The sequence below is a fragment of the Hemibagrus wyckioides genome, linkage group LG16 (genome assembly GCF_019097595.1).
Source record: "Hemibagrus wyckioides isolate EC202008001 linkage group LG16, SWU_Hwy_1.0, whole genome shotgun sequence".
NCBI classification, from domain to species: domain Eukaryota; kingdom Metazoa; phylum Chordata; class Actinopteri; order Siluriformes; family Bagridae; genus Hemibagrus; species Hemibagrus wyckioides.
In genome coordinates this window covers 8,956,613-8,970,908 of record NC_080725.1, presented here as the reverse complement: position 1 = coordinate 8,970,908, position 14,296 = coordinate 8,956,613, and the positions used below count along the sequence as shown (strand labels likewise).

At 36.4% G+C, this 14,296-nt stretch overlaps 2 protein-coding genes across 4 annotated transcripts in view; one reads left to right on the top strand and one right to left on the bottom strand.

Moving 5' to 3' along the window:
* Positions 1-1,961: 1,961 nt before the first annotated feature.
* ube2l3a (ubiquitin-conjugating enzyme E2L 3a) lies at positions 1,962-5,313 on the top strand. Its single transcript, XM_058411882.1, has 4 exons — positions 1,962-2,031; positions 3,212-3,307; positions 4,054-4,240; positions 4,437-5,313. Exons 1-4 carry the CDS (start codon positions 2,005-2,007, stop codon positions 4,589-4,591), a joined length of 465 nt encoding a protein of 154 aa, XP_058267865.1. The 5' UTR covers positions 1,962-2,004; the 3' UTR covers positions 4,592-5,313.
* Positions 5,314-11,020: 5,707 nt separating this feature from the next.
* Positions 11,021-14,296, bottom strand: part of rasgrf2a (Ras protein-specific guanine nucleotide-releasing factor 2a) — a 28,796-nt gene continuing 25,520 nt past the window's right edge. For all 3 annotated transcript variants that reach the window (XM_058411879.1, XM_058411880.1, XM_058411881.1), the window contains 3 exons: positions 14,092-14,209; positions 13,171-13,239; positions 11,021-13,020 (listed from right to left, as the gene is read on the bottom strand). In XM_058411879.1, coding sequence (XP_058267862.1) covers positions 12,922-13,020; positions 13,171-13,239; positions 14,092-14,209 — 286 coding nt within the window. In that variant the 3' untranslated portion in view covers positions 11,021-12,921. The remainder of the gene's footprint in view (positions 13,021-13,170; positions 13,240-14,091; positions 14,210-14,296) is intronic.

Sequence of the window (14,296 nt, the reverse complement as noted above, 5' to 3'; positions counted from 1 at the left end):
TGGTATAATCTAAACTTCAGTTTAGTAATAAATGAGGTTCATAAATGCTCTCTGATTTAATGACACTTTAAATAAAATGTTTCCTGTCATTTGTGAGTTAAACATTTTAATGGTTACAATGTTATTGTTGTTGTTGTCCTTCGGCTGCTCCCTGTTCCAGGTTGCCACAGCAGACCATCCGATCTACATATATTTAATATGGCACAGGTTTTAAACAGTATAAAGGGTTACAATAAAAAGCCAAAATATTAAGGTACACATTTAAAACCTTAATATATTAAAAAGGTTAATCAAATATGCGGAAGGAGTTATATTGTAATTTTACAGTTAACCCCAGCTATAGAAATCATAACTCTGAACAAATGCAGTAATTTTTCTTGCAGATAGTACTACTGTCAGAGCTGCTATTATAGAATATTAATCCACAACCTCAACCCAAATATAGAATTCAGCAGTGACTAAAGACTAATACTATTTAAACCAAGTAAAATAACATTGAAGCAGATTTAGAAAGTAAGTAACTAAATATTTAATAAGTGTTCAATTATTTCAGAAGTTCATGGTAGTGTATTTCTAATTAGTATCAGCTCCAGTGTTAATTGTGGAGTAGAGCGGTGCAAATATAGAACATTTGTCCTTATGTTATGAGAATATTTAAACATATATTTAAACTGATTTGGCCTGTATTTAACCTGTTACCTCAAGGCTAAAAAAACTATTATTAAAAACTACTAAGAGTGTCCTTGTATGCCTCTTGCATGCACCTTTAATGCACACATGAAGAAGTTGTTCATGCTCACATTGTTGTCTATGCTTGCAGTGTAAAGTATTAAAGATGACAAATCAGTATTTAAACTTGTCATAAAGTATGATTAAGGCAAACATAAGTGGTCATTTATAAATTAAAAAACAAGCCTATTGAGTGCTTACCATAATTATAACTAGAAAACTGTATTGATTTAGACGATCTGCAGATATCTCAACCTTGTTGCCTTATTAATAAAGCCTTATTTTTGACACCCTAAAATTCTTTGTCATTGTAAATATTGATTTTTATTTTCCCACAAAACAGAAAATAATACAAAGCTGAATACTAGATTGGGGCATGGAGGCTTAGTGGTTAGTATGTTTGCCTCACACCTTGGGGTTGGGAGTTCAATATCTGTGCGTGGACTTTGCATGTTCTCCCTGTTCTTCGGGGGATTCCACCAGGTACTCCAGTTTTCCTCCCTGAATCCAAAGACATGCATTTTAGGCTGATTATCATCTCTAAATTGTCCCTAGTGTGTGTGTGAATGTGCCCCTTGTGTTGCCCCGAGTTTCCTGGAATAGTCTCCAGGCTCCCTGCAACCATGTGTAAGACTGCAGTGCCGGAAACTAGGCAACGATAGGGTAGTGAGTTGCGGCCCAAGTGTTTTAGTGTTTACGGCATGTTTCAGAGTTCTTTATTCCTTATACCACGTTGATTAGACAAAATGAATGCAGCTTGTCATGTTACAGAGAATCCAGAAAGCACAAACTCTTCTGTCAAGAAGCAGCTCCTGTGGAGGAAAACATACTCACTGTAGAGAATAGACACTTCTTCCAAAAATGTTAAATAAAAGTCTCTTTAGGGAAAGCTTGGTTATATCAAATATTCACACCATTTTGTTGTTATTTGTAAATAGACTGCTTTTTTCTTTCTTTTTTTTTTGGCAACCTCTTCTCTTGTCAGGAGGAAGATGACTCTACACTGAACTATGAGTGATGACTCATAATGACATTTAATTACACTGAGTTTTCAATAAAACCAAGAATTCCACAAAAAGTAAACATATAAATGTAGTGACGGTAAGATTTAGATTTGTCTGTCATGTTATACAGTTTGCTACTCTATAGTTTCGTGTTTCATACAGTTTCAGTTTTGCATTTCTGATGACACATATGTATGTGCTAAGGGGGGTTTCCAGAAGAATAGTTATATCTGTCGCGGTGCACTGTGGGTAGTTAGTCAGCACATCCAAGATGGCGGCAAGCAGGAGGCTGCATAAGGTAAATACCCTGAGTAATCCCTAATTATTGTTGTTAAATAAGAATTATTCCGCTTTCTGTCTAGTCGGTTATATATAGTGCGTATAAGAAGCTGGTGTCAATTAAAATTGAACTATTTCCTTTGCTTCTGTCTTATGTCTGAGAAATCTGATAATGGAGAAGCTAACAAGCTAGCCAGTTTCATCGTATTTAGCCCACAGTCTAGAGTAGTTAGCCCTGTTAGCCACCTTGCTAGTGAAAACGGTCGAGCGCTCTAATAGCGAATGAACACAGTCGCTTGCTAAGGCCGCCGGCAAAAAGAACCTAATGTACTTTGCGCTAAAGTACCTCGTAGGTCTCATGGGCGTCGTGTTTTAATGGTAATTTATTGAAAGGTAAAGAAACAGATTAGCAGGCTGGTGTCAACTGGGTGAATTGGTTTTGAGGGAAACTGTTGGGTTAGAAGAGATGAAGTCAGCTAGCCGAGGACTCAGATGGCCTAAGAGCAAATGAGCTAGCTGTGTGATAGCTGATGGCTTGTCAAACTTAGTAACGTTACTGCCAGACAAAATGTTAGCCACAGTTTACATTATAGCCATGTATCGCTAACAGGAGGATGATTTATTCACTATATAGCACTTTTAGCAGTGTCTTTAAACCATTCGGCACCACCGATTTACAGGAGTAAAATGTTAGTTGGACAGAAGCAGGAAGTCAGTGAGGTGTCGAGTGGGTGTAGCTTTGACTTTGAGTAGTTACATTTTCACAGTATATGAGACGCTTGTGCTTGAGACCTTTTTTTTCTATTATCTTCTTTAAGTCTTAAACGTGATCACAATCCCCAATTTATTCTCCTTTTTCCTAATTTGAACTTGATTATATTTTAAGCTTTATTCCGATGATAGTGATTCAGACAGCAGTGAAGCCGTGACCTTTTCTCATTAGCTTTTGTTCAAAGCTGGGGACGGAAACCTTGATTCATCCGTATGAATTATACATCAATTTATATGAAGATGTTTACTTTTATAATCACTCATTAAAAATGATGTGATTGACTGGGTTGTTGTTTTATGTTTTTGGCTTGTGTTTGAATTTATACTATGTAATCCAATGTGATCTAAACGTCAGAGCCTAGTTTCAGGTGTTTGAACCGACCTCTCTGTCAAAATCATATCTTGGACCTGTGCAATTTGCTTCACAGGAACTTGATGAAATCCGCAAGTCTGGAATGAAAAACTTCCGCAACATCCAAGTTGACGAGTCAAACATTTTGACTTGGCAGGGGCTTATCGTTCCTGTAAGTATGATGATGGTATGATACAGTTTCATTATTGCCTTGTATATAGTTCATACTTAAGTACATTTGGTGTATATTGCTGTGAGTTGTTTAATGAAATGCTTGTTTTTGTCTGGACCATCATTTTACTGAATTTGTTATTTAAAACGCTTAGAAGCACAAAGAAATCTGAAGTGTACAGTAAACATTTTAAGTGCTAACCTTTGCGCTTATGGAATTTAGTAAAGCCTTTAACTTTAAAGCTTTAACCCAGACTTTGGGTTTGAAAATGTGATGATTTGGAAAAGGACTTTTAACATTAACACAGCAGTACAAACTCATTTAGACTAGTTGTAAAAAAAAAATCAGCCTTGTCCTGGAGATTACGAACAGAAAGCAAGGTGAACTTACTAAAGGGGCAGGCCTGGTAGTGTCATTGTTTGAGTAACGCTGCTGTTGTAGTGAAAAATACTGGCCTGCATTTACACTCACCCCAAGAGCTCAGAAGACTGTTTAATGTAGCACTCAAAATATGGCTATAATCAGATTGAGTCTATGCTGTCCAGAGTCTTTTCCAAAGGGAGGGAGTGAACTGCTGGGCTTTGCGCCTTGTGCACTGATCGAGATTTAATCAGGCATCTAGTTAATTAAGTATTAAGACATTTAGCAGTGTTGGTTGGTGCCACGAAAAACTGGATCACCTCCCAGAATGGTGATATTGCAATGATTAAAAAAAAAAAATTAAAATGGATGTTTATTTATTTCAGGACAACCCTCCCTACGATAAAGGTGCATTCCGGATTGAGATCATTTTCCCTGCTGAGTATCCATTTAAGCCACCCAAGATCACATTTAAAACAAAGATCTACCACCCAAACATAGATGAGAAAGGTCAGGTGTGCTTGCCGGTCATAAGTGCTGAAAACTGGAAACCTGCAACCAAAACCGATCAAGGTAAGTTATCGGTGTCAGCATTAAGAAACAGTGTAGGCTTTAGTAAATATTATAAATGTGAGTCATATTGAATATTGTAAATTGACCTGTATACACGGAGGTATCTGTTGCGTTTTCTTAACCAACAATGTATTCCTGTTTTTGTTTTTGTTTTTTTGTTTGTTTTTTTTTCTCCCCCCCCCCCCCCCCAAATTAGTAATCCAGTCTCTCATCGCCCTTGTCAATGACCCTCAGCCAGAGCACCCGCTGAGGGCCGACCTAGCAGAGGAATACTCGAAAGACCGTAAAAAATTCTTTAAGAACGCAGAAGAGTTTACAAAGAAACATGGCGAAAAGCGGCCGGTGGACTAATAAGACGAGTGTGACTCCCACTCTCTCCTTTGCCCACCTCTCCAGATCTTTAAACCTCTGCCTCTACCTGTATCCTTCCACCCAAGCTCCCAGCACCCACTCCGAACTTGGAGCCGAGCATCCCAAAAGCATTTCAACCTCGCTACAGGACTTTTATGACTCAGTTCTACTTGCCCTCTGGGTGCCAACTGGATGGCTGGTTTTTCTATAGTGTATAAAGCAAATGTGATCCAAATACATATGTAAGTGGAAACTCGGACAAAATGGCAAGATTTGGGTGGTGAGGGTGGGGGTCAATGCTGTTCCTTTTAATTTGTTCTTAATTTGCACAGAACTGTGTACTGGTCATAAAACCTGCTGTGCAATGAATCTTGACTGTTTTTTTTTTTGTTTTTTTTTCCCAGAGCAGATTACTACAGTGAAATTCATTATTTTATGTCTTTTCCGTCTTTCTCTTCCACAAATTTGTCTTTGTTCTGGCAAAAATCCATTAACTAAATGATAGGTGACACTTAATGTATTAAGGTTCTAAAGGTGTGTGGCATACAATTCTTTTTATATCTTTTTATTCTTTTGTTTTTGCTTAGGTTGCACTGTATTACGTGGAACAAAGTGTTATGTTCGTCATAACCTCTGTAATTCATCCAATATTCAAAACTTCAGCTTAGTCACTGTTACCAATATAATGTTTATGATGTTATAAAAAAGGAAAAAACAACCAACCATTTGTGTCTGATTTTAAAAATCAATGTAATATTTAATATAACATGATTTACAAGAGATAAATGTATCTTGGAAAAATGGCATCACTAAGCAAAATTACATATTACACCTGTAATTGCTACTTATTGTGCCCTTAAATGCACTTGCATTATGCAAGATTAACACAAATTCTGGGTGCAGCATGAACTGTGTTTTTATTCAGTTACTTAGGGGATATATTAACTCAGCAGGTTACGGTAAATCTAGTCGGGTTTTCTTTTAAATATGAATACAAGGTGGTTGAAACCACAGTGAGAGTCAGGATATGAAGTGTGATCTAGTTTTTTTATACAATAGTAGTACAATACAGTACTAAGACAATAATAGTATAGTTATCAGTATTTGACTGAGCAATACCAAGTGTTGACAGCACTGTGCATTAAGGTCCTTTGGTGTAAAAGTCCTTCTAATACTGAGTAGAGCCTCCCTTTGCTCTTACAGCCTCAGTTCTTTCTTGAGTGGATTCTACAAGATGTTGGAAACATTTCTGTTTTCATTCATTACATGTTGATATGATAATCATGCAATGCCTGCAGATTTTCCAGGTGCACTTTCATGCAGTGAAACCTCCCAAGGTGTTATACTGGATTCAGATCTGATTACTATATATATAAATTTGCCAACTGGCCATATGAGCCCTACCTTATATAGTAAGTTATATTCTTATAGTTACATATAAGTTATTCAAATACACAGCTGAGGCTTTGGATAACTTGCGCATACTTCTGCGCTGCAGTTTTCCCCCAGTTTTGTGTCCTTATATCCTTAAAATGTGGCACATTTGCTCTTTATACCCTACGTATACAGTTTCATGGTTTTCCCTCATATACACGCACATATTCCACCTATAGAGTCCTGAGGAAAATTTGTAAACCAATTGTTTTACAGAACGAAGATTAGCTTCATGTGATAGACGTCACTAAGCAGCTCTAGGACAGGAAATTAGGCCCCCTGGATTAATCTGTCTAGAGACAGAGGCTGTAGTTACGATAAACACAGTCATGTAGAGAAGACAGTGTTATAGTCTGTAAAGATAGTTCCGGTTATCAGAAACACTTCATTTGAACATCCTTTATGATAAATCTGTGTCATGTTGTATTTAAAGTTTACAGTTGGCATGTTCTTAAACATGACATTCCATATTAAAAATAATTTGAAATAAGGATTTTTAAAACAAATTATAAGTCTGATTCTAGAGGTAATCATATCATCCCATTTGGACAAGCTCTTAGCTTGTGACTGGTACGAGTAAAATAGAAGCTTGGGTGTTTGAGACATATGAGGATCTATACATGCAATCAAGAAGATGGAGTAGAATTCTGGTGTTAATACCATGCAGGGCCATGTAGATCCTTGACTACTTGCAGATTTCACTTACGCTATATATCACTTACAAATACCAGCTGTCTTGTTGAAGGGATAATCTGGGATGTCCATGATGGTTTAAATGTGGTGGTCAAGACTCCAGTTTTTTTTTTATTATGTGATCTTGTCTCTCAGCCTGGTATAGATGGCTGATGTCGGACCACAGGCCATAAAGTTGTTTTATTTAAGGTAAGAGACGTTAGCACTGCTGGGATACAGCATAAAATATCTTGTCATTTTTGAATGCAGTACATATGCTGACAGTGATGAACAGAGTGATCAATTCTGACCTGGATTCTAATTTATCTGCACTAGCTGAAAGAAAAGTGTTTTCTTAATTACTGTATCAAAGCAAAATACAGTACAAACAGTATATGTCAGCAAAGAAACATCTATTTTGATCTATATTTGATAACAAGGAAAATACTAGCAAACAGAAAGAGTTTGTCATCATAGACCAGGGTAGATGGCTCATATAAAAAACAGGAAGACAGTAAAGGAAATTCTCCACAACTGTTAGTCTGTTTTTTTTTTTTGTTGTTGTTGTTTTTGTTTTTTTTATTTATGCATTTCTTTCAGTCATCAGACAGCAGACAGGTGATGTACTGTAAGATGGGCCTTGATGCCTAAACTCACTACAAGATAATCATCAGTTTAACAGATTCGGATAAGAAGACTCAAAGAGAGTGTTGTTGATCTAAAGGCTAAAATAAACTAAGGATTAGACACAAAGAGCAAGCATTATATAGGAAATATAGCTGTATTGTAGTTGAAAATTAGAACAATAAATGTATCTATTAATCCAGTTTTTAATCATCACGATGCACTTTGGTCCTTGTTTGAGGTTAAAATGCACTTCCCAGCATTTCTCTAGACAAAATGTTTCCATCCCATTTGTTTAGTAAAGTGTATTTTAATGACATAAATAATAATGACTCTACCTTTCGGCACCCTTCATGAAAATTAGCAACACAAATTTAAAACTGGATCTAGGTCAATGAGTTTTCACAAATGTGAAACAGTAATGGCAAAAAGTTGAGCCATGAGTTATATCTGGGCAAAAGAAATGAGCTAAAGCAGTCAGTCACAGGTGGAACCAACAGATGGGAAGAATTTGGAAGGATGCAGCCTATGTAATATTTTTTCAACTGCAATAGCTGAGTCACGCTGAATTAGAATGAACGTTATGGATTTTTAAACCCAGAGCTTTAACATACTAAATGAGATGCTTTGTCAGGCTCAGTTAGGGCTGTACAAACAGCAGCCAGAAATGAGAAGGAAAATGGACTGGTAATTCTCTCTGTTTATAAAGTTAGATTCAGAATGGGATGGGTTATGTCTCTCTTCTTTGGAATAAGGAAAAAAAGCTTAAGCAGATATTCTGGCCCAATATTTATTGCATTTTTGTGTAGTAGAGACTGCACTCTGCAGCCTGTTTTGCCAGTTGGCTTGGATTGGACACATTAAACCAAGAGAAACTGTAGACCATACTCAGTGAACAGTGTGCTCAGTAGCCGCTGATCTGATATCATCTCACACTAATGTTTCACTTGCAGATGGCGAAAACAGCACACCTTTAACTGTGAATTTCTGGCCTGTTGCATTTTGTTGGAATAGTGTGACGGCAGACACTGTCGTCTAAAGGTAGCCTGCTCTCTTCAGAGCATAGTTTGTGTTTCAGACAACAGTCTAGTGTCTCCTGGACTTGTGTATAATGATTATTTGAATTAAATGAATAGACCCTGTCATTTAACACACTTCACTGGCTTCCATTGCTTGTAGTGGTCTGCAGGATCTCTTACTCTGAGAATTTCATTAAGTATCAGGAGTAACTGCAACTGTATTAGATTCAATGGTTCACATTCGCCAGCATAATATAAGCTTTCTCAGCCCAGCATGTCAGCTTTTTCATTTTCGAACTATACTCAGAGTAAATTTATGCATGGAGCCTCATTAACCTTTATACCATTATTACAGCTATTAACATGAGCCTAGATACTGTAAATGAAGCTGTCAGTGTTTCTGCTGGAGGTATTAATTAAAACCTTAGGAATTAAATTTAAAATTAATTAGAATAAATTAAAACAAAGGAAAAGATTTAGTGTTAAGAAACTAAGAAATCCATTACAATATTTTCTTTTTCTCCTGGATAGCAAATTGTATAAATCCTCTAATTTTAGCAAGTGTACCAATGAATAAGGAATATTTTAGTATTTCCAACCCAGTCAGGGTTTGTCTCTTTAAGGGGTGTAGTGGTGTCTCAAATGCACCAGTGTCTCAAGGCTCTGGGTTGCTGATCAAAGAGTTGGTGGTTCAAGCCCCTGCAATGGCAAGCTGCTTCTGTTGAACCACTTGTGTTTCAACAGGATTTAACCATTGCTGCTTCAGAGATGCTGTATCATGGCTGACTGTAACTTCTTAAGCCAAGGATATGTGAAGAAAAGCATTTCAATATCCTGTAATGTACAGTATATGTGACAAATAAAGGCTTTTTCTTATTCTAGCTGTTCTAAGCTCCTCTGAGCTCTGCACTTCACTTTATTGTGTTATTGCAAGTGCTGCTGACGGTCCTTGTGTTTGGCTCATACACACTTCCAGCTGTACCCTGCATTTTAATGTAGTAAAGCTGTTCACTCTGCCTATTCCAGGGGAATGAGTAGCCTTCTGCCCATTTCTATTTCTTCTGCAACAACGCAGTAAAAGAGCGTAGATTTTTCTTACTAGAGGGCTCTATTATTATTATTTTCATTTCATTTCATTGTCTGTACCACTTATCCGATCTATACTCGGGTCACAGGGAGCCTGTGCCTATCTCAGGCGTCATCGGGCATCAAGGCAGGATACACCCTGGATGGAGTTATTATTATTATTATTATTATTATTATTATTATTATTATTATTATTATTATTATTATTATTATTATTATTATTATTACCTCCACTGGGGCCTGACAGAACAAATAGCTCAGCAACATGCCCTGTAATACAAGTACAATTTTTATGAATTTGAAAAACAGGAAGTTTACTCTTTGTTTTTGCTTTGTTAGCACCAATTGTGCTACAGGGAAAGTAGACCACATGCCAGTTTTAACAACTTAGTCACACAGGTGGAAAATAATGTTTTTAAGTTAAGAAAACTAAAAGCATTTTTTGGAATTTTTTTTTGTTTTGTGCACCATTCTATGTAAACTCTGCTGTCACACTGTGATATGATTGGTTGACTAAATAATAACAGGATTAAGCAGGGGTACTGGTGTTCCTAATAAAGAATCAGTCAGTGCATACTTTATTCCAATTACGATGCTCATTCTGCAAAGGGATATATACTGTACATGTATAGGTGACTAATTGAAACTAGCACCACATAGATGTATAATGTATAAAAGTAGAAAATTAAAGATTTAAAAAATATTTGTCCATGTGCTGAATGCAGTGGATCAACTGTGGAACAACTGTGTACTGTACCACACAGAAGCACTGCACAGTATCACTTAAAAATAATAAGCAAGTGGCTTAGTTCATTTAAATGAATTTGTTAAATTCTTTACATTTACAAAAAATACAAAAAAATAAAAAGAAACTAAGAAATCCATTACAATATTTTCTTTTTCTCCTGGATAGCAAATTGTATAAATCCTCTAATTTTAGCAAGTGTACCAATGATTAAGGAATAGTTTAGTATTTCCGACCAAAAGAGTAGAAGGCATTTAAATATGAATACACCGCATTAAACGAACATGTGCAAAACTAATTAAAAAATTAAAGATAAATCAGACACTTATGTCATGTGAAACTACTGTTCAGTCTACTATCGAAAAAAATTACTTGTATTCAGTAAATTACCAAATGTGGAAATCAAGCAAATAAATGATTACAGTAAAGCAGCATTTTTGTTTCTTTACTATTTATATCATCACTAGTATGAATTCACAAATAACTAAAGCTGCTTTTCAGAGTTGAACCCGTCATTGAATGATGTTTCACTGTCCTCCTGTAGGCGGCGCCATTGTTTCTGTCATACACCACATTGAACACCTTCAGAGGCGTTTAAAAATAATGAGACAAAAACATGTGTTGAAATCTGACCCTGTTTATAAAACTTCAGGCTGTTATACCATCAGTACCTTATTTCACTTATTTCAAGGCATTGTGTTTCAGCATCGCTTAATCACATCCTCTTTCAGTACCCCACTTTTATAAACTGTAAGAAATTCCAGATCTTGTCTTTGAGTAATAAAAAAGACCTTTCTGGAATTACACAGATATTTTATATTCAGAAAAAAAGGCACGGTATGACCTGAGTATTCAAATAGAAAATATTCTAGATCTAACATTTTTAATATCAGATAAATGTAAGCTCATACGAAAGATGAGAAGAGCATTATGACATGATTTATCTTTGTCAAGCCAGAAGGTTACACACCAAGGATAAAATGTCCAAACTTTATACATTTAATTTTAGTATACATTTCCAATTGTATTCCAATTCCTAGAGCAATTAGGGTATCTACTTTATATCTGTAAGAGGTTATTTAAAAGTAACAGCTAAAGGTCAGATTTGTTACAGCCATTATTTACTTAATCAGATTTTCAGTACGAAGCTTACATACTCTTTGTTAGTATCTTTGCTTGAACTTGAAACACCTGGGTTTGCCTTCCACAAGCTTCTCACAATACTTTGCCAGAATATTTGCCCATTCCTCCTGAGATCTGGTGTATCTCAGACATAGTTGAGGACCTCATTCCCCTGACATGCTTTTAAAGTTTGTTTTCAGGTCAGGGCTTTGTGACAGCCACTCCAATACTTTCATTGTTGTCTTTAAGTAAATTTTTTATTTCAAAGTTTTTAGATATGCTTATGCATGTATGTAGGATTGTCCTACTGACAGACCCAATTGAGACCAAAGTTAAACTTGACAGCTTGAGGTGCTGCTTTAGTATTTCTAGCTAATCCTATCCTCTAGCCTTCCTCATTTTTTTTTGAAGGACACAAGTCCCTTTTCCAGCAAATACCCAGCATGATGCTGGCATCACTATGCTTCACTATTCAAATCCTCACTTCAGAATAAAAGCGTCATCCCTTTTCCTCAGCGGCCAAACAAATCTGACAGGAAGACAATCCCCCAACAAGCTGGATATAACCTGCAAACCTCTTTATGCCAGTCTTGGAGCAGGCATTTTTTTTCGTTGTGCAACATTCATTGACCCTGCGCTCTGACCCCAACCTCCAAGGATGGGATATGCGAAGAAAGAATTTCACTGTGCTGTAATGTATATGTGACAAATAAAGGCCATTTCATTTCATTTTCATTTCATTGTAATTTATGCCTCGGATCAGTGTAGATATTGTGGTTTAGTTGAACTTTTCAGACCATAGTTTGTTCACCCCTCTGAGTTCATCTGTGCTTCATTCCTGAACAATGCACTAATGTAAAGTTAGAAAGCCTGTTGTGCAATCAGCATTAATGAAGCATTCAGTGGGACTGAGGTCATGGCTATGTGCAGACCACTCAAGTTTTTCTACACCAATCTGGGCAAACCATGCCTTTATAGGCCTTGCTTTTTGCACAGGGGCACTGTCAGGCTCCTTATTTTCAGTGAAAAGATATCCTTGATAACCATTTGAATAAGCCCCACATATGGGTGTGATAGTCAGGTGTCCATAAACCTTTGGTCATATAGTGTATCTTCAGTTTTAAAGAGGAACCAGACTTGTGGAGGTTTTTTTGGACTTGGCTGAGTTGCTTGGATTTTCTTATGATATCAAAATCGAAAAATATATTGTCTTCAAAGTTTGACCCTTTACAGTCACAGGGCTCTCTCAGTCCTGGACATCAGTTTCTGGAATGTTCCAGACTCTATAAACAGACACTCAACTGGGTGTGGGTAAGACACAGTGCTGAAATAAAGTTTAAATAAATCTGCCTCTAATCAAATGATATAAAATCAGCTATAATATGCATAAAGTAGATGCCATAATTGACTAAGAAAAAGAATTAATATCTTTAACCAAGATATATTTAAACTTTTGGCCTGAACTGTATAAAAATGTGTGCTGACTTCTCGAACAGACTGGAGAGATAATCAGGATCTCTCATCATTTCCAAATTCACTTCAGCATTCCCTGGTCTGCTGCCAAAGACGGAAGTATTGTCCATATGCTATGTTCCATCATGGCCTAGGAGACGTGCTGAGAAATGACTTTAGTTGGCAGAAGCAAGTCTTGGTTCAAGCCTTAGAGACAGCTCATACAGAGTGTCATCATCCATAACAAGTGATTTGTCAAGTAGGAACTGTGTCACCTGGTCGGAAAAGAAGAGGAGGAGTGTAAATTTCAAAATGTTTAGCAGAATCTCTTTCAGTCAGAAATTCTACAAAAAGAATAGTAATAGTCTTTAATTAGGATCTGCTCCTGTAACATATACTGCTCCACTGCTTGCGAGTTAAAGTACCTTGGGTTGATGTTCAATCCTGTAGGGTGCTTGCTGAAACTGACGAATTTCTCTTATGATGAGAGAAATCTGTAGATTACAAACCGGGATAAATTAGGAATGTTAAAGAAAGTGATTGATTTTTTTTCTCCATTACTGCTCACACTCGCATCAGACTTATAAAATGGCAACTATATCTTTTAAAGTGAGTGACATGAAAATCTTAAATTTTTGACATATGGATTGAACAAAATAGAGAAGAAAGATATACTTTTGTGACACTTATTTTCAATAAACAAACTGCAGCAATAGCCATATTGTAGGAGTTTGTTCTGAGTAACGACACACAACTTCATGCATTCATATCACTCACACAGAAACACTTTACATTTCAAATTCTGCACTGGAAAAGACAGCAAGGGATTTCCACACTATCACAGCATATCACATGTAATTCAGGCCATAGGATGCAAATAAGTACCCAGAAAATCACCCTTGTTTATGATATCTAGTGATTGATAGTGTTTATGGAAATACAAATGCATGAGTTATTTTGAATATGTTGGATTTATCTGCATCCGTTGTGTACACGTTGTCCGATAAATGGTCATTTTCAATGGAATTATGACTTGTTCTATGAACTCTTTGATATATGAAACCCTGGAAACATAGTAAATGGCACAGCATAATGTGTGGGAACATTTTTATACTGTAGGCCACTTTGGTCACCGTGTGAGCTCATGGCTTCATTACATGCAGAACAAAGTGCTCTCTATACATTTGTACATCAGTGTAAAATTTACTTTGCCACTAATATCTTTACCAATAAAGTGTTGCATCTTTTTACTTAGGGTTCATAACCTTATACAGGCAACCTAATGGGCATTACACATAACCTGACACATAACAGAAATGATGTGGGGAAGCATGCTTTAGACTCACCATTCTCATTTTGGAGAAATTAACCAGCCCCTCTTCTGTGAAATTTGGTGTACCTTCTTCAATAAATGCCAAGTCTGTTAGATACATGCCCAGATATGGTACACATGGAGGATTGCAGCTGTGGTTGATAAACAACAACAACAAAAAATTATACAGTATTCTAAAAAAAATCATAGCCTGTATATTATAAACCCATCAGTTTAAA

Coding starts and splice junctions, on each gene's coding strand:
- ube2l3a (XM_058411882.1), top strand. CDS start 2,005: ATGGCGGCAAGCAGGAGGCTGCATAAG. Junction 2,032..3,211: donor CAAGCAGGAGGCTGCATAAG/GTAAATACCCTG, acceptor TTTGCTTCACAG/GAACTTGATGAAATCCGCAA. Junction 4,241..4,436: donor TGCAACCAAAACCGATCAAG/GTAAGTTATCGG, acceptor CCCCCAAATTAG/TAATCCAGTCTCTCATCGCC.